Source organism: Lonchura striata, chromosome 1 (genome assembly GCF_050655825.1).
Source record: "Lonchura striata isolate lonStrDom1 chromosome 1, ASM5065582v1, whole genome shotgun sequence".
In the NCBI taxonomy this organism is placed as follows: domain Eukaryota; kingdom Metazoa; phylum Chordata; class Aves; order Passeriformes; family Estrildidae; genus Lonchura; species Lonchura striata.
In genome coordinates, this window is record NC_140703.1 from 5,254,984 (window position 1) to 5,275,395 (window position 20,412).

General features: G+C 38.0%; 1 protein-coding gene across 2 annotated transcripts in view; it reads left to right on the forward strand.

Moving 5' to 3' along the window:
• The first annotated feature begins 9,532 nt into the window (after positions 1-9,532).
• MAP3K7CL (MAP3K7 C-terminal like) overlaps positions 9,533-20,412 on the forward strand; it is a 31,655-nt gene continuing 20,775 nt past the window's right edge. Inside the window, exons 1-3 of one of the 2 annotated variants that reach the window (XM_021535402.3) lie at positions 9,533-9,988; positions 12,068-12,212; positions 12,729-12,837. In XM_021535402.3, the coding sequence (XP_021391077.1) occupies positions 12,768-12,837 (70 nt within the window). In that variant the 5' untranslated portion in view covers positions 9,533-9,988; positions 12,068-12,212; positions 12,729-12,767. Of the gene's footprint in view, positions 9,989-12,067; positions 12,213-12,307; positions 12,476-12,728; positions 12,838-20,412 lie in introns of those variants that run through there. The other variant, XM_021535401.3, reaches the window with a different exon arrangement.

Here is a 20,412-nt window from a genome sequence, read left to right on the forward strand (position 1 = left end):
GCGCGGGGCACGGCGGGAGCTGCGCAGGCGCGGGGCGGGAGCTGCGCATGCGCGGGGCGGCCGCGCCGGGCTCGCGCCGCCCCTCAGGGCGGGCGGCGCTGGGCTCGAGCTTTCGCTCCCTCTCTCTTTCCGTGTCCCCGGCGCTTCTTTTTCCAGGAAAAGCGCCGGTTTTTTCATGGCCACCGATGATAAACGTCACAAAGCTGAGCAGGCTCTAGGCGAGCGTTTCACTTTGTTGGAAAATGCGTATTTTATGATTGGCTTTTCGCAAATGTTACAATGAGTATTATATGTGTAGTGTTAGAAAGTTATGCTGTATTAATTCTCTTAAGTACTGTGTTAAATACGGTTTTTAGGTTACAACATAATGTTAAAACAGAAATTCTGCGATATAAGATTTGTTACAAGTTCAAGTGAGAAGATGAGATAATCAAGAAACTCTTCACACAGAGATGTCAGCAAAAGGGGCCCATAAAAAGTTACAGCCTCCTTATCAGGAAAGACAAACATTCTTCCACCTTCTCTCTGTCTTTTTGGAACCACCAAGATTAAAGAGAAGAAGCTGACAAAAAACAGAAAAGTTCTTAATTTGCAAGGAATTTATACATGATGTATGAGATAGATGAATAAGCAACAGGCTATTGCTTTTAAGGTTATTCCTTTGTTCACAAGGGATGCTTTTCGTGACTTAGTGTCCAAGAGCATCCAGACTGCCGTAATTCTTTGCTTTTTATTGTCTTGTAATTGTCCTAACTCTAAATTTCATTACTCTAATTGTATTACTATTTTTATAACCTTTTTATTATTATTAAGCTTTTAAATTTTTAAAAACCAAGTGACTGGCGTTTTTCACAACTTAATACGTAAGGATCACAGGTTGAGATAAGAACAATTTACTGAAAACACCAATGAGTTTAGAAAGCAAGCACTAACAGCAACAATGCTTCTGACTGAGGAAATCAGCAACCCACACAGAAACCCCCCAATAGCAGACAATACCTCCCTCCACAGCACTTACTCGACTGGACTTCAGTGATCCTTGTGGGTCCCTCCCAGCTCAGGATACTCTACAATGCTGTGATTTCTGAGCTGCCCTCTTGGCACAGTGCTTTTATCAAAGCTTGTGTTGCCTGCATTTTTTAAAGCCAGAATACCACTAAAACCATAATATATATGTATGCTTGTGACTATGAATATAGACAATATCTATGTATGAAGCTGTATTGAATTAACACTAAAACATCTCTTTGTGTTACAGCCAGGATTTCTTTAGGACTCACTGTCTAATCACAACTTTGATTTGGTCTTGATCTTTTTTTAGCTATGCATCCATTTATTTTCTGCATAGACATTGACATGCTAAAGGACTATGCAAAGGTCAGAGGGTTGGCTATTGGCCGTTAGCTGCACTTTCACCACCCAAAATCTATAATTGTGCACATGGAAATCCCCGGCTTATCTGTAGGAACTTGTTTCTCAAATTCTAGGAGGGTAAAATTTTAACAAGATCTTGGGAAGTTCATAAGGAGGGCAGAATGTTAATTTTTGTTTGTTTATTCAGCTCTGGGAACCTGAGCAATGGAACAGAAGGGTTTGAAGACATCTGCTGAAGTGTGAGTAGGACAATTGTGTTTCACCAATAATACTGGCCAGTGAAAAAAAATGTGAGTGGCACCTTGAGGGAAGGCTAAGGGCCATGCTCAGTTTGCAGAGAATCATGCTTAAACCTGAAACAGAAAATTGTGAACCACATAGTGCTGAACATTCAGAATAATTCAGAATAGTAACAGTAGCAGCAGTTACTTTAGCTTTCCCCCAGATTACACTTAAGTCACTTTTAAGATGATGGGAAGGAACAGACTAATCAACTAGAGTATGTCCAATCAGCTAAGTACTACTTAGGTCATTGCTCTACAGGTCCTGGGTTAAACACTACCCTTAGCCTGGGCTTCTCTCACTTGTGCAGAGGATTGTAAGCTAAACAGGAAAGCAAGATTTTCTTACCATTTGGAATTCTCTCTGCTATAGCTAATCCAGTTAGCTTGAGTCACAGGAAAGGATTTCTGGGCACTTTAGAGGAGTTTTGCCTTAGCATGGAAATGTCCAAAAGACTTTTAAATGAGGCAGAGGGACGTGGTTCAGTGGTGGGTGTGGCACTGCTGGGGATCAGTTGGACACAATGGTATTTGAAACCTAAACAATTCTGTAATTCTACCTGCACAAATGACAAGAATTCAGAACCTCCACAGAACAAACAAATTGGAAAGGATGATAGTCTGAGAAAGGAATCACTGCTGTTTATATTGAGTTTGTATTGCAGGTACAATCAAGACATGTGTTGTGACACTGGTATGGTACTCAACAAAATACAATCCAAGAGCCTTTATTTCATGGGAGATGGTAAAATTGTTGAGATCATTCCTGTTTTGCTGCCATAAGAAAAAATCTTAGTTGGGAAAAAATGACATGTCCTCTAGATGGTGAGTTCTGTTTTGCTTGAGGAAATGAAATACAGCATCAGATAAGGGCTAGTGAAATACTTTTCCTCAGTTTTCAGCTTGGTCATATGGGAACTCTTATCCAGTAGAGTGCACAGAAGCCTGTAAATACCTGGAAATATATGCCTACTGCTACTGAAGGTTCAGCTGTTCTTGTCGTGTGGGAAGGACTTACCAGGACCTATGTGTTGATGGAAACTTGGAGAACACCAAACTGAGGAGTGAGGGAAATAGGAGTTTTAAGTTGTAATTGGAAAATATAGGAAACAGCAGAAGAGAGGGGCAAACTTGGCATTGAATAAATGAAGACTTCTGAAGAAATAATACCCAAACAAAATAATGAAGAGTAGAATAAATAACATCTATCTGCAGCTTCTGGAAACAAGCTGCTACTACACCCAATTTGCATTTCTTTCAACTCTGAAAACACTAATCAAAAAAAAAGGTAGCTCAAAAGGCAGGATTCTGAGCTCAAGACCACAATTTATGCTGTCTAGTGTCTGAGCCACTGACATCCGTGATCTTCTTTCTTCATTTTGTCATATTGTGACTTTGATGCCCAATTTGGAATTTTCTAAGGCTGGTCAAAACCAGTACTACATCTTCAGGATAGAGACAGAGGTTTTCCCAATGTTTAGTACTTTGTTTATCTGCCTAAATAATATTAAAAGCCTTCCCCAAGTAACTAAAAATTTTGTTTCTCATATTGTCCTCATTATGATTTGATTGACATGATTGGCTATGGGTCTCAACTCCACCTAGTTAGTCAAACTGGTATCTCTTAAGCTGTTATGTTGAAGACTGTACTATTTATTTTTAAAAATAAAGTGATGTATATATATATATATATATATATATATGTATATATATATATATATAATCATTACAGACAGTTAACCCAAGGTATCATTTAAGTAGTGCAATACAGTTTACATATAAGGAATGAGCAGACAACATTTTCTAATATACCTTCAAAATAGGTGAATGTACCAGTGTTGTAATAAGTACAACAACAAAAAAGGTGATATCCTGCTGTTAAGCCCCAAGCTCACTGATATTAGCTAAAGGATGTCACCAGACATTGAAGTTCCAAGCTGAAGGTGACATGGTGGTGTCAGTCAAATGTTGGACTCAGTGATCTTGGAGGTCAACCATAATGATTCCATGACTCAGTAGAATCAGGCAGCTTTCGTTTCAAACCCTGTACTGAGGTTAAGGTTCTTGAAGCAGTAATCTAGCCATAAACAAATCTCTGTCTTTTTTCTTTTGAAGGACAATTGTCCAAACTCGTTTTTATCATCAGTATTGCTTGTCTTAGTCACTCTGCAGGCTAGGTGTTCATTGCTTATCAAAAATAGATTTTATCCATAATGTATTTAAGCATCCTTTTTCCTTTTTTCTTTTTTTTTTTTTTTTAACACAGTACAGTAAAGTGACTGTTTAAATGTTTATTATGCGTCTTTATGGCCCAGGTTCTTAGTTCTGTTGACATGGGCATCAAGGAGAAGACTGAGGAGAGACCTCATCACAGTTTACAACTTCATCAAATCAAGGGGAAGTGGAGAGGCAGCACCTATCTCTTGATTCTGGTGATTGGTGAGATGACCTGAGGGAACAGCATGAAGCTGTGACAGGGAGGGTTTAGGCTGGATATTAGAAAGGTGTCTTTTCCCTGAAGTTGTGCCTCCATTATTCTAATTCTTTACAATACAGTGTAACCAGCAATTTGTCTTCAGTGTTGAATTTCTATTACTGCTGTACAAAAGAAAATGCTCTGTTCTGATGAGATTTACAAAGGATTATGAATTTGAGAACTAATAATTGTTATTACATACTAGAATCACACTCCAAGCTGAAACAAGCTGAAACAATCACACTCCAAGCTGAAAAAGTGCCATGTACAAGATTTTTACTGTTAAAATGTTTAATGATTTTACCCGCTGATGATGTAAGTTAAGTTACTAATATCAGTGTGGCTTATTCAGTTAATCTATTGTCAGATTTAGGAGTTATAATAAACTATCCCAGACCATCAATAGGGTGAAAATAAGGGAGATCTTAGAACAAGTGGGATTACCAGTTGTATGACACCATTGTATGATGTATGGTTCCAAAAGGTTAAAAATGTTCTGCAGAATTCTCAGTGGTCTAAAGAATAGATTATTTTCAGTTGGGCATGTATCTCTACTTGCCTGTGTTAGAGGATTCCAGACACATGCTTTAGATGTTTCTCCCTGAATAGAATAAAACAAGGAGTCTTTACACAGCATCTAACAGTCTCACAGAAACCTGCTGCTTTAACTTTTTGTGTCTATTTCTTGGTTTAAGGAAGCTTTCATAGGATTATGGTGAAATTTGTGAGTGGTGGTGTGAAGAGGAAGAGCAAAACCTTCTAATATGTGGGTATGCAGAACTTTAAAGAAAGGGAGTTCATCAGCAAGAAATTAGACAATATTTCTTAATTTTCACTTTTTTTGTAATCATTATGGCAAATTATGGCTTGTAAAAATTTTGCAGAAATAAAAATATTTGAAATTGTTTTCTTGTTTTTTGAATTTTTTAAACGTCAAAAACAGTCTGCAGTCTGTCATGTCTGTTTGTCACAATTTTTGTAACTTTTGAAAGTATTACTGAAGGAAGTAATCAGTTGAAGGAAGTATCAGTTTCAGTGCTAAATCAGTAGTGAGGGTTCAAGTATTGCCAGAATACCAGCTGCTGATTGGGATTTTGTCACATTCTTCTGCATGCTGATTTCTTCCTCAGATCAGCAAAGCTTCATGAAAGAGTGTGCTGCCTTGAAAGTCTTGTGCATCTACCCATGGTAGCATGATGACCTCAGCCATCCTCAACAAGTGAGGCTGTCATATTTTGTAGTGTCCTCTTCAGGGGGGTGAGCTCTTAAATGAGATAAGCTAAGCATTTCCTTCAGGAACAGCAAGTGCAGTTGCAATGGAGTGATTAATCCATTTTACATGGATTAATTCTTTCTTGTCTTTCTCATCTAGGACCAAGCTGAATGTAATTTAGCTGCTGTAATTTAATTGCTAAGCAAAATTGTTGCATTTTTGTTTAAATGCTGGTGTTTCCAGTTAGCTGGTGCTCGCCAATGCTGATATTGAACATTCAGCTGTTGACCTCCCAGTGAATTGCTGCACATTCTCATTGTGTGCAGCATTCCCTCCTTCAGCATTCCCTCTTGAGATGACCCACCATCATTCTTCCCAGAATTAGCTTCTAAAGGTTATTTTCATCTCCATGCTGATGTGAGTAAAGTGTGTAAACTTGCACCCATTGATTTCTGACAGTAGTGAAGCTTTTCCAGTAATATTTCTAACTTCAACTTTCATCTTGTTTTCCATGCAGCATCACATAAGGGTCTTTGGCAGCATCATATGTCAAAGGCTTCAGTTTTCTTTCAGCAGAATTAGCTTTTCACGGTTTCTGCCTGGAGTTTGCTGCGGAAGAGATGGAGTTTTTCACCAATCAGGTTTTCAAATAATTCACAATGTAGTTATTTCCAGATAAATTGCTGGGTTCAGCTCCTTTAAATTGATTTTACCTTGATTAAGACAATCTTTAATTTCTTGGCAATGATCACCTTTATTAAACCTGTGTGATCCTATGTAAGTGAATTTAGCTAGCTTATCAATTTGCCATTAATTGTAAATTTGCTTATGTCATCTTTTCTAAGTCAATGCACAATGTATTTTTCCTGCTGGTGTTAATGATTTAATTTAATCTGATAGGGGTCAGCCATTCACGAGAGCAGAACTTTGGAGAAAGTACATTATTTTACCAGTGTTAAAACACTACCTAGGCAAGGAGACCAGAGGTAATACCCAAGAACACTAAGGAAATGCTCTGTTAGTTCTCCAGTTGTCAGGAAATGGGATGTTGGATTGTGATTTTGCACTTTGTATAATTTCAGGCAATATATATATATATATATTTAGTTGATTTCTTCTTGGAACATCTTCCATATGCTAGAATATTTAAAGTGTCTTTTTAAATAGTGACTGGCAATCTGCAAAACACCATTTTAGCATGAATGAGGTCATATGCTACTAAAATACTGCTTATACTAGGACACTGAGATGAATTGAAAGTAGCACAGCTAAAAAGTGAAGGCAACAGGTGTTTTATTAGATTGCAGATATTGTCTTTTTTAACATCTGTAAAATAACTGATACTTCATCCTAAAACTTTTTGAAAATTTGCATGTTTCCACTACTGAATATCAGTAAGTCCCAGTGTTCCTAATTTCGAGTATATTCCTTTAAGGTGTTTTTGACTAATAAAATGTGATATCCTCTTCTAGCATGTCACCAGTTTCATAATGTGATGCAGGACTGAAAGAATTTTGGTTGGATACCAGGAACCTAATTAATTAAGTAATTTAAAGAAGTTTTTAAAATATGCTGTTTGAGTCCATGTTATTGAGAGTTTTAGCATGATCATCCTAAGAATAGATAGCTGATAAAGCAATTACAGTCAAATCATTCATCCTGATGCTTCAGATTTCATCTTCTGTATTGAGAATGCTATAATAGTCTCACATTTTAAAAATATGCCACCTCCCATAAAGTAGTAGTTTCAGGTGACTAATCATTGTGTATAGCACAAAGCTGATATTTAAATGCAAATCGGGGACCTTTTGGTTTATGCAGTTTTGGATGTTAGCCCACAGTTCAGAGGCAGCACATTTCATAGAAGTATGTAACTGTGTCTAGTTCTGAGCTCCTCAGGACAAGAAGGACATGGAACTTCTGGAGATGGTCTAGCAGAGGCCACAAAGATGATGAGTGTTCTGGAGCATCTCTTAGGAGGAGAGACTGTGGGAGCTGGGCCTGTTTAATCTGGAGAAGACTGAGATGAGATGATGAGATGAGATGATGAGATGAGATGATGAGATGAGATGAGATGAGATGAGATGAGATGAGATGAGATGAGATTGAGATGAGATGAGATGAGATGAGATGAGATGAGATGAGATGAGATGAGATGAGATGAGATGATGAGATCAGATCAGATCAGATCTCAATAATCCATACAGTATTTCCAGGGTGGGTGACAAGAAGATGGTGCCAGGCTCTTGTCAGTGGTGCCCAGTGATAGGACAAGGAGCAATGGCCATAAAGTGCACAAGAAGTTTCACCCAAACATGATGAAGGACTTTTTCCATGGAGGGGGGCAGAGCACTGGAATAGGCAGCCCAAGAGTCTTGTGAAGTTTTCCTCTCTGGAGACATTCCAAACACACCTGGACACATTCCTGTGTCGCCTGCTCCAGGTGACCCTGCCTTGGCAGGAGGGGTTGGACAGGGTGATCTCCAGAGGTCCCTTCCAAGCCTAAAAGCTCTGTGATTCTGTCTGTGAATAATACAGATTTAACTAGAAACAATGAAATTTAAAAAAAACCATGTATACGGTGGCTACAACACATAAAATTATGATCTACTTAATTAGCAAGTGCACATGCTATTTAAAGTGAGTGCAACTGAAGTGTCAGTCTGGAAATGTGGAGTGTGAGAGCCATCTGGAAAAAAGCACCCTGCCCTATTCAGACATCATTTATGTCCAAGCCCTTGCTGTCATGGCTATTGGAAATTTTGCCTGTCTTAGGACTTCATGTAGAGAGCCTTTTTTAGGCTTTACTGTAATGGCATGTTACAAAGGTATGAATACCATCTGAATACCATTTGTCCACACAAAGCAGTATCTTATGATTTGGGGAAAACCCTGGCTCCATGAAAACTGATGCAGAATATTTTTTGTGGCTCCACTTTCACGGTAATTGGACGTGGAGCTGGACATCAATACCAGCTGCTGATAATATTGAACTGTACAATGTTGTTTGCAATAATGGTTGTGATTAGAGGCAAATCTGTCTTCTTCCCCTTCCAAAGGAGACGTTTAGTGAGGAACCCTCCATCTTTTCAGAAACGCATCGAGAGAAGACAAAATGGTCAGTGTAGTCATAGGTGCAGTCCAGCTGTTTGGGCCAGAGCTCTGAAATCCCACAGCACTTAAAGAGAGCCTCAAGGGATACCTAACTAACTGTCCAATGCCTTCCCAGGTCGTTCCTGGGGTAAAGGTAGTGTGGGTAGAATATTTTTGCAATTCAGTAATTTTGAAGTATAAAAAAAGGTCTTTTGAGGCCACAAGGACAACTGGTAGCTTCCAGAGTTTTGCCTCAGTGAGCTCAGTCCTGGTCTAGTGCCAGAAGGTGAGAGAGTGAGGAAGGATGAAAATTTTACTTGAGCCCTTCATGTCTTTATTTGTCCAGCAACCTCTCTATATCTTAGCTGAGCCAAGGGAATCTAGGAATACATCTATAGAGATCTGGGTTAGATAAGATCTTTCCATTAGGAATTTAAAGATGAAATATACCTTCACATACATTTTGAAGGAGACCCCCTTTTCAAGCACAAAAGAAAGATATTCCGTAAAATCATTCCATAATTGTTCTCCACTTTTCTCCCCTTGTTCCAATGACAGTGGTAGCACTCAAAGAAGTCATGTAAGTAGTACATGTGCACGACAGGGATCAAACCTTTATTTTCTGACAACAGAAAATAAAACTGTAAACTGAAGAAATTAATATATGGTAATTCATCAAGATGGAGCTATTAAATTGCTTGCCAGTAGTCTGAAAAAAAACAAAAGCTATCTGAAATCACACTAGGAAATCCTCTGAGTTCAGTCAAATCTCTGAGTCAGCTTCATTTATCACCGCCATCACCGGCTGGTCTATAAATACACCTGCTTTTATAGCCTGCACGTTCACATTCTGAGATTTGCCTGTTATCTCCTCAGAAGAGAAGGGCCAGTGGCTTCTCTTAAACAAGCCTGGCTTAGTCAAAGCCAACAGGAACGTCAGCCTAAGAGGCCAAGCCCATCAGTTGTTGTTAGCTTTGATAGTCGCTGCTATCATTTGAGTGTGCTTGTAGCCCGTCCAAGTTGGCAGTGTCAGCCCAAGCTGATTGGAGCTGCAGACATTTTTGCTGACTGGAGTCATGCTATCTTTGCCAGTTTGCTGGAATAGACACAGACACTGATTGGGTCATGCTGAAAACATTCCTGTCCTATGAAGCAAGTCTGTTTGTATTTCAGGTTTGCCAGGACTAATGAATTAAAAATCTTGGGCTCACCACAGTTTGCTGTTTAATAATGCCTGTGACAGAAGGATTTTTTCCTCCCTGAAGTGTGACAGTATCATAATCCCTCATCCCTGGCAAGGAGAAGAAGGAAAATCAGAATTGTGGAGAAAAGTGGAAAAGGGTTATCTTTTGGGACAGCAAAGCCTATGGGAAGTGCAGGTAGCAGCATGTTGCCCTGACAGCTGTCTCAGCTTCTCAGACCTTGTCAGTTTGTTGCTATGCAGCAGGTGCAGCCTTTTCTTTTATTGAAGCTTTACTCCATAAAGGCAACGACAAGCCAAGGCAGTGGCTGGCCCTGGATTACACAAGTGCAGACACTCCGCTAAGTGAGGTAAGGCAACAGGTGTGGAAAAAATCCACAGAGCTGTAACAGCATTTCAGCTGAGTTCTGCTGCAGGTTTTTTACAGAGGAACAGCAGCCAGCCAGCTCTATAGGTAATTGTTGGGAAGATGAGAGCTGCTCATTAAATCTGATTAAGTTCCAGGTTGCCCACTCACTCTCATCTCTGTCTACAGAGACACTGTTCTTCATTCATGGAGAGAGCATGTGGGGAATTAGGGGCAGTTGGTCTGCATGTTTCATAATATCACCTTGTTTGCACACAGGCTTTTTCCATCCCTCTCTGTTCTCTGTGATTGCCTTTTGTGATGAAGAGCTTGAGGATTTTGCAAAAAATTGAGAGGAGGGATAAATGCAATATTTAAAAAATGATAACAGGGTAAATGCTGTGTATAAACATGAGATTTCTTTTTTTCTGAATTAGAATAAAATGAAAACTTTCTTTTGTGTTTCAGTAGAATTCACCATTTCTTACTGAGAAGGTATTGATTTTTGCTTTCACAGAGTAGATGGTTAAAAGAGTTAATTTAGAAACATTTCACACCACAGAGTATGTGGTTGGAATAAAATAACAGTCTTGTAGCAATATTGTTATTGCAATTTAAAAAATTCTAGCAGGAAAAGGAAGACATCCTTTTAATTTCTTAGGCTATGATGTGAAATGTGAAGTATACTCTTATGTGGAAGATCACTTGAGATAGTGTCAGAGAAAGTGTACGAACAGCACAGAACAATGAACAGCCTTAAGGATTTGCTTATCACTTAAAATCTCTTCATTTGGAGAGGTTTCTTTTCTTTATCTTATATTGGGAAGTAAGGAAGGGAAATACGTTTAAGATTTTTGCAGTGGTAATTCTGTTGTATTTTAAAAACAATGAGATGTCTCACGTTTCTTATGAAGTGAGGGTAGGGAAGAGATCAAGAATGCTCAGAAGGTAAAAATTACTTACTCTGATGCAGTGCTCTTCAAAATAAAATATTTCAGTTGACTCCAAGAGTCTTTTCCTGAATCTAAAACATACATGGCTGCAATTTTTTTGGCTTTTCTTTGCCTCTGCTCCACAGATAACAGTTCCATTTTTGTGGGTCTGGAATACCAGTAATGAGAAATAAAGGGCAATCCCTGATATCTTTCATATGCTAGCAGAAAGGGACACTTTCAGCTTCAAATAAAATTTATTCAAAGTAAGGATTTTAGATTATTTGTTGTTATTTTAAGAAAAGATTATGCACTTCAAAAAACAAGTAACCATATCACTTTGCTAGCTAAATATAAAGAGAGACAAAGCAAATAAACAAAAAAGCTGAAATTAATGGACTCAATGCAAATTTAATCCTCTTCCATTGATAGCATGGCAATGATGTCAGAGAAGTGTTTGATTCACTTGTACACCACCAAGGAAGATCATATTCCTGAAACAGTGTTCTGTTCTATTGACTTTTTGAATTGCCAAATAATCCAGTATCAATTAGAATAACTTGGTAGAATTTTCATGCAATGCAATAGCTACTTTACTGTAAAACTGTAGGACTATTGGCTTAGGAAACTGGCTCTTGTTTTCACCAGCTAAATGCTCTGTTGTGTGCTGACAATGAGATAGTAAATTCGTTGTATTTTCTTGTTTAATTTGGTTTTAATTCTCTAAGAAGTTTTTATGGTAATTTGAAAGCATAATTGTCCACATATTTGGTATGAATACAATGAGTGCTGGATAGCAGTCCAGAGTCCTAAAATAATTTCTTTGTGGGCAGATCTTTTGCATGCACAAAGTCCCACTGGCTTCACATTCTCCACACATGGTGCTAATCAGAAGATTAATATCTTTGAATTTTAGCAGCTTTGTGCTAGATAATCAAGAGGATTGTTTGCATTCAGCTGTTCAATAGAGTTTAACCAAAACTGCTCATTCAAAAGATTAAATACACATAGTAGAGCTCAGAGTACAACTTCTCAGGGCACAGGGATGTTTTAATTACACTGTTTGAGATCAAAAATCACTAATTATTTTATTGCTCAACAATTCTTTAGTGCCATATTTGAAATGAACTAGCGGTTTTCTTAATGGACAGGGTTTCATCACAGTCAAATCACTTTTTGGAATTGATGGTCTCAGAAGAAAGACAGAGGACTGAGTAAGGTCCCAACCCAGGAGCCAAATCCATGCAGACAGAGCCCTACACCTGCACAGGCTTCCACTGAAGAACCACCACCAAGGTTTGGAGACCCCATGAGTTTTTGGTCATGAAGCGTGTGGCTTGCAGGCGCAGTTGGCTTGGGGGAGCATGGGTGGAAGGTAGGAGGATGAGTTCCTCCTCATTGACACCATGTGGAGTGGTGTGCACAGTTCCAATCACAGGGCAGGCTTGGGGTCATGTTACAGTCCACTCCCCACCCCTTCTTCCTTCTTCACCTTCAGAACCAGGCAGCATTGCCACGAGTCAAGGCTTGCTGAAGGGGCAATGGCGGGGAGCAAGCAGGTGAGAAGAGAGGCAGCGTCCTTTGCCATCGTTCTTTCTAACCTATAAATAGCAAAAAATAAAAGCAGTCTCTGCACTGAATTTCACTTAAATTCTTTTCAAATGGAAAAGTGAAATGGCGCTCCCTTGACTTTGATTCTAAACATCTAGCTAGGATGGGAAAGGCAGCTGTGAGTGCATGAAAAGCATTAAAACTCATTTGTTGAATAATGTCACATGCTCTGTAATAAATATATTTTTTGAATTATTGCAGCTGGAACAAACAAATAAAAGCATTGACTCAAGTGCCCACATGATCACCACCGCCAGGGTACCTGCTGATAAGCCGGTACGAATTGCCTTCAGCCTTAATGATTCCCCAGGTACTGTTTCATTTATGGAGTAAAACACAATGCTTTTAAATTTAAACCATAACTGCTTTTAAATTTTACATTAACTTACCAGTTTTTATAATATCAAATGTAGTCCAGTGTAATGGATGGATTTTTTTTTCATGAGTGGTAGCTTGTGATCAGTTTTCCTGTCTGATAACTTTTAATGATTCCCTTAACAATTTCATTAGACTAAATCCACTAGATTGACAGTTACAATCTTTCTTTAAGTGGTTTGTGGAATGCAATTAGGACTGTAATTAACTATCAAATTTACCTGCATGTGCAGTGTGTCTGATTTTGTGGAATTGTAAAACAGGAAAAGTAAAAGGACAAACTTGCATGAGCCTAGAGGAGGAAGAGACTTTTTCTAGGAGGAAGTTTGGAAAGTGCCACACATGCCCAGCTTGGTGAAAGGTTTCAGGAAACAGGTGCCCCACATGGCACGTTCTCTCAGACAGCAGCAGAAATTTCATTGATGTTTATCCTATCAGGTCATGCTGAGGGAGTATTAATTTCCCCAAACATTCCCTGTACACACATGGACCCTTTGGAGTAGATAAATATTATTCATTTGCACCTGCAATATTATTAAGAATCAGAGAGCTGTTGCCGAGCGGTGAAAGTCAAAATTCAATAAATCAAAAGGGAAGCTTAAAAGCATCCAAAAAATATTGGCTGTTGCTTTTGCTAAAGGTGATTGCTGGAGTGAGGGCTGAGATGTGTTTATGGCATGACGTATAAGGACAACTGAAACCTATGCTGTTGAGAGCTTTATGGGACTCTGCATTGTAGGATAATGTGTTGGTTGATGCCTGACGTTTGTGTAAACAGAATCTCAACTTGAATGCAATTTTCTATTTTAAAACTATTTTATAATATGCATTATCTTTCCTAGCTAATTATTGGGTACTACTAATTTTCAGCTACAATACTGAGATGCAATCTTATCCCCTAAGCAAGGGAATTAAAAACCAAACATCTTCATATATTATTGAACCTAACTTTCAATTCATAAAGATAAGTGACAGACTGGGACAAGGAATATAAAGAAACCTGTGATAATCTATGTGCCCTTTTCCATATATTAAAATAACCTGGTAATTACATTTTTATTACAGAGAGCAGTAAGGAATCACTCACATCTCTCAAGATACAGTCACATCATAAATTTCTTGCAGGAATTATGGCATAAATAGGTCTTGAAGAGAGGTGTAAAAGAAAGGGGAGTGCTCTTACAAATTATGAAAAAAGAATGCTAATGTGAGACACTGAAAACAAGTCAGGGAAAGCTGAGACCATGGGAAAATCAAAGAGAGCAGAGTGGTTTGTGACAAGAGACGGCAGTAGGAAATGACAAGGTTGTGAATAGCTTGCAAGAAGGGGACATGAAAGGCAGGAAGCCTAACTTCCTTAACATTGCATCATACTTTATTTTCTACTTTTTTATCCTGCTAATAATTCCAGCCTCTCTCTTAACATTTACGAAAATAAACTCAATTAGAGAAAGGTAATATTTTTCTTGTTCATATTGTTAAATTGCTCCAAGTGTTAAAATTGTTAAACTGTTGAATCCTTTATTGTATATGTACAAATGTTCCTACAGTATGCAATCCAGAATCTTCATGAGTACTGATAAAAAAAACAGCAACCAGTAGGGTGAGTGCCATATTCCCCTCTGTATCACATCCATTTGGGGGCTACCAGAAGGTTTAAATCAACATTATTGTAAGAATTTTAAGTGCTTTTATGTTAGCTATATTTCAAGAAGGCAAAGGAAATAAGCTTTTAATAGGTGTGAAAATTTCCAGCAAACCATAGTTGAATCAAGAGAGTACAAACAAGTATTTAACACTTTTTTTTTAAGATGAGCTACAAAAACATTCAAAAGATAGACCTTTAGGTATTCCATAGTAGGTGGCGTTTTTTTTCCCTTACTCTTTTATTTTTTTTTTTCACTTTTCTTTTCTCATTGATGAGAACATTTGTTTTCAGTTTAAATAGGAGTTACCTGATGTGTGATAGTAAAGCATCAGCTGAAGCTCATGCACTGCTAGGCAAGTTCTTGGCAAGGGCTAAGTGGTGCAGAAATCTCTCTGATTTAAGCTTTTTCTTGAATTCTACCTCACTTGAAAGGCACAGCGACACATTTTGCCAAGAAAGGCTGCATTCTCCTTCCGGGGGCTGTGCAACTGCTTACTAGGAGGAACTGACAGCATAACTGGATATAAAAAGAGGAAATGGAATGTTTCTTCTGGGTGGCAATTATCTCACTGGCTAGGATTGTAACCAAGCAGTGGGTGTGAGGAGCTGTGAAAGGAAAAACTACTCTCAGTTTATGAGAAGAAATTACTTTGTGTTAACTGACCTACAAAACCTGGAGCTGGCCTATCCTGAGTGTACAGGAAATATTGTGTCTTACATTGTTTGTCAGTCAGCACCTGACGACTGAAATTCTGGCCAGCTTTGTGAGGTATTTTTAATGGGATAGTAGAATAATCAGGTCCTTAAAAGTCTCAGGAGCACCCCCTTAGCAGCGGGTGCTATATAAGAAGGCAGTTTTATTGTGTATCTCTTATTCCTGTATATATAAATGTCTATGTTTGGCCCTTTCACTCAAGTTCACTAAGACACATTTCCCAGGGCGTGTCTGTGCACTGTATCACAGCAGTTTGACTTAAGGTACATTTTAAAGTAATGAATTGGAAAAATACTATTTCAACCCACCTTCCATCACTTAGAAACTAATGCAGCTTGAATTGAATGTGGTATTACAAGATTCAAATAAGTGTTCCAAAGTTGAAAATTCATTGTGGTTTGTCAGCATCAATTTAATGTAACCGGTAAAATTCAATATGTGCTAATTTTCATCAATCTTACAAATACATGAACTTCATGGAATTTAGACAGCTGTATTTGTTTTGTGTAATAGTTCAAAGGGAAGATTTATAGGTTCATCTCTCTTCACCTTGCCTCATCAAATAAAAGCTTGAATCTAGCTGAAAAGTTCTACTCATGGTATGTGGTAATAAATGACTGGGTCTGAAATTGTTAGTGAGTTCTTTAATTTGAAACTAGTCTACCTCTGACAGAACGTTACAGAAAAATCACTGACAACAAAGGCAAAACATACATCTTCTAATGAACCTGATAGTGGAACACTGTCATATTTTTGCAAGCATAGCAAAATTACTTATTTTACTCTTCTTTATGCTCATTATCCTAGTGATTACAAGGATTTTTTCTGCTTTTCTAGCAAGACTGTTTTGCAGTGGTTGCTTCTTCAAAAGCAACCTTCAAATTCCTACCCCACCCTCGTATTGGTTGTGATGGCTTCAGAGGTTTTCCAGCACATTGATTGACTGCTAAAATATATGGCTAAAATTTACAGAGCTAATCTCCTAAATCTACACCCAACCTGCAGCGCTCAGTTCTTGGGGAATTAGATGGGAAATCAGGTGAGATACCCTCAAAGGGACGTTCATCTGAGGATGCTTAGGTTTGAGTGAAGCTATATGAAGTAGAAGGATCTTGCTCTTACCTCTTCCATGATGGACTGCTTCTATTTTTGGGAGATCCACAACTCTTATTATTGAGCTAGCCTTCACATCCTATTCCTGGGTGGGGCAGTGACCGTTCCCCACTATTTTACGGGTGAGGTAACTGCGAGGTTGTGTGAGGTCATGTCAGGCAGGGCTGTGAATAGAAGCCCTGGAGCTCCACAGAGCAGTGCCAAGTTGCAGTCACTTAGCCACCCAGCCTTCCAGGATGAATCTGATGAGTCTCTGCTGGCTCTCAGTATTGTTATAAATGAAAATTTGTCCAGCCAAATTAATATGAAAAAATCAAATATTTATTTTGCAATCAAATTCTATCTAGCCAGCCACAAGGAAAGAACAGAGCTGAGCCTGGGGTCGGCGCTGGGTGTGCAACAAGGAGTCAGCCTCAGCAGAGGTTTTCCCCTGTGCCCACACACCTCCATTCTAGCACAAGCGGTTTTTATAGGGAAAATTCCACCTGAGGCTAAGATTTCAGCAATCAGTCTTTTCTTCTATTTAGAGTTGATATGTTAATAAGATTCTCTTTTTTTGGTGATGAGGGAGAACAATTCGGTGTCCAGAGTTTGTTGAATTCCTTGATGAAATTTAGGGAAGGCTGCATTCACATGGATCTGTCTGAGGATTTCCATTATATCCATCTCGGGTCATTTATGCCATGATCAGCACTTGGGGTTTTTGTATCTCCCCAGACATGGCCCATCCCCATCTCCTGGTGAGCTGCACCTTCTTACTTGTAAATTAGTTTCTAATATACACCCAGTCTCGCCTGCGAGGGTGGGGGGGAAATCCTAATACAAACGTGTATACTCTAACAAATATTCAATATCACACATATCATATTAGAAATGGCACGAATTATATCTACCACACATAAGAGTATCCAGGCCCAGAGCTGCTGCATCTCCCAGCCCTCCCAGGGCCAAGGCTGGACCCTGACAGGCAGCTTGCCACTGCTGTTGGTGCAAGTTGTGGTGCCTGCAGTTCACTTGGAGCACTTTTCCTGTGCGAGGGCTGATCCACTTACAGCCTACTCATGTTACCAATTTAATTCTTTAATTTAGAAGGAAGAGATCTGAATACATTGGCCCACACATGTAGGTGAAAAAAAAAAAATAGGACCTGACTGTATAATTAAATACTGGATCATAACTCAGTTACTCAAGGAAGCAGAGCTGTGATTGGCATTTCCTAAGTTTCAAGTGCTTGATTTAGCAACCTTAATGTGCTTTCAACACATTTAAACTTTTTATATTCTATTTCTGTGTATCTTAGTGTAGATCATAAACTAATTTCCAAGATTATACTAGAAATAAATCAGATGTTGTTCTTAAAGGATTTGCTGTCTTTAGCTCACAGTTCAGTTAACTGGAACAGCCATATATGAAAAATTTGGGTATTACACTTCATTGTGCCAGGCATTGTGTCAGTCAGACAGCAACATGTGAAGGATTTCTCTTATTTGACATGACGGAGGTCTGGGATACTGGAATCTCCAGGAGGCCAGAATATGATTAAATAAGTGAAGCTTTCCAGAAATCAAGCTTCATTCTCAAATGTGCAACTTTAGCAGATATCAGCTGCCTCAGGGCTAGTAGTGAGCTTTTTGTACAAAGACAAACAGTGTTAATATTGAGTTCAGATACTCTTTGTTGCAAATGACAGTTTTCAGCAGCAAGCCAAGCAAGCTTGTGAACCTGATGAAACAAAAATGAAAATCACTCTATTTCATGCACATGAACTGAGTCTTTGGTTAAAAACACGTGTGTTTTAATCAGGGTACATGTCTTTAGGGCATTTTTAAATGTAGACCTTCAAAATTAGATTTGGGATCTATGGGAAATCAAGAAATGCTACTCATTTAGAAATCATGTTGCAGATATATTAGCTTAAGTGGCTGTAATGAAATCCCTGATCTGATTCTTTCCCATCACAGGATAGTGCTGTTGAGTTTGCTGATATGGTCATAATATGCACATGTACATTTTCCCTTCTTTCTTATTGCCTTTTGAACAAAATCTTGACTCACTTTCAGGTGCAGTGAGTTGCTGTCTCTGATTTTTAAATATATTTTTATTTTAAACAAAATAAGTTTTCAACATGCAGCTTGAATTACAAATAATTTTTCCTTATGTGTTTTTTTATAATGACTATAGGGATAAGATGCTGTTTGTAGCTGGTGAAAAGTCAGCCTAGATATTTTCAGGGATTTGTGGTACAAAAAATTCACTAACTGTATTATAAAGGGCTCTTTGATTATATCAGCAATTCCTTATAATAATCTAGATATTCATTAAAAATGGATAGTTAATTGAGAAAAGGGGAAATATAGGTATTTCAGAGTTTTGCTTTTTGGTTAAGGAGAGGTAGAGTAGAAAATAACAAACAGAGATCAGGAGATAGTTTTGAGAATGTTTTGATCTTCAGAATAATTTAATTGGCATTTCAGACATTTTTTGTATATGATTTTCAGAGTTAATAGATTTTTATGGCTAGAAGTCTATGTGATTTTGATTGGTATTCTGCTGGTAAGGGCAATAGCAATTCTTCAGAAAAAAGTGCAAGAATTTATCTTTCCTCTTGACACCCTGAAACATCCTCAAAAAAGTTTTAGGAGATGAATGACTGCTTTAATTTGCTTTCCCCTTGTGTGAAATTTAAGTTTTCACTATTACCAAGTGATTTTTATTGTTAGTGTTGTGGTTGTTACTTACACAACAGTGAAATAAAGACTGATCTGGGGCAATAATTTATTTCACTGAAAGTTGTGGGGAAAGTCTTTTGTTGTTCTTTTTGTGAAAAACAAGATTGCAGATAGCTATGAGGATTTCAGTTAATTTTTGTACACTAAATATTTCAGCTGAAATTCTCAGAAGAGACAAAGAGAATTAGGAATTCAGGATAATTTCAAAACACTGAAGTCTGTAGCATTTCTCAATGATGTTCTGCACATCAGATGATGATCTAAACAAGTCTTAAACTAGTATAACTAAAAAAAACCCTAGCAGCTGTTCAATAGATGCTAGGGCAAGCCCATTATAAAATGTACTATGGTATGTCATAATGGTTAGGATACCAGTACATTCTATTTTTAGTACCATTGACTCAGTCACTTGAGTTCAAAAAATAAGCAGGGAACATCTGTTTATTGAAAGGATTTCCTCTACATTAATTTCTCTTTCTAGTCCATCCTTTATAAAGTACTTCCAAAATTTTTATCTGGTTCTCTTCGGGGTATAATCCAATTTATTTTCCAATATTCTGACACTGCATTGATTTTATTTTCTTATGAATAGCTGATGCTGTGAAAATGTAATTACTCTCTGATGTTTTATCCATTTTTTTAAATCATTTGGAGTGTTTCTTTTGCTATGTTTTTCTGAATTTTAAAGATGTTCAATATCCTTCTTGAACATAAAGCTACTGTACCAAAGATTGTACTGCTGGAATTGCCAAAACAAATAGCAGTTTAACTGCCATCCATGACTCTGGTCCAATATCTCTGACAGAATATTTAACAGCTATTCAGCCAAATACCTGTAAAGCAGCTGTAGCCCTAGTCAGACTGAGTCTTATTTTGTCCTTCCTTTTAGCCTTGCCATATGATTCAACTTTCTTCTTTTAGAATATTAGTCTATTTATATATTGTACAAGAAAGCAATAGCAAATTAAAGATAAACACTTCCATATTAGCATGATACAATTCTATACAATTAAAGCAATTTAAGTATTTTCCAGAATGGGCATGCTTGGTGTATGGTGTGAAGAAAGAAGGGGGACACTCACATGATATGGGTATGACTTTTTGATAATGTAACAAGACAACTACTCCACGAAAATACAGGATCTTCTCTTTATTTCCTGAGGCAATTCAAGAGCTTTTGGTTTTGTATCACTATAATTTTTTCTTCTCTGAGCATCTCTTCCCAGAGGCTGCCCAGCTCTAGATATATTATTGAGTAAGGCTCTGAACATGTGTGTTTATTTTTCATAGACTAAGGTGACTTAT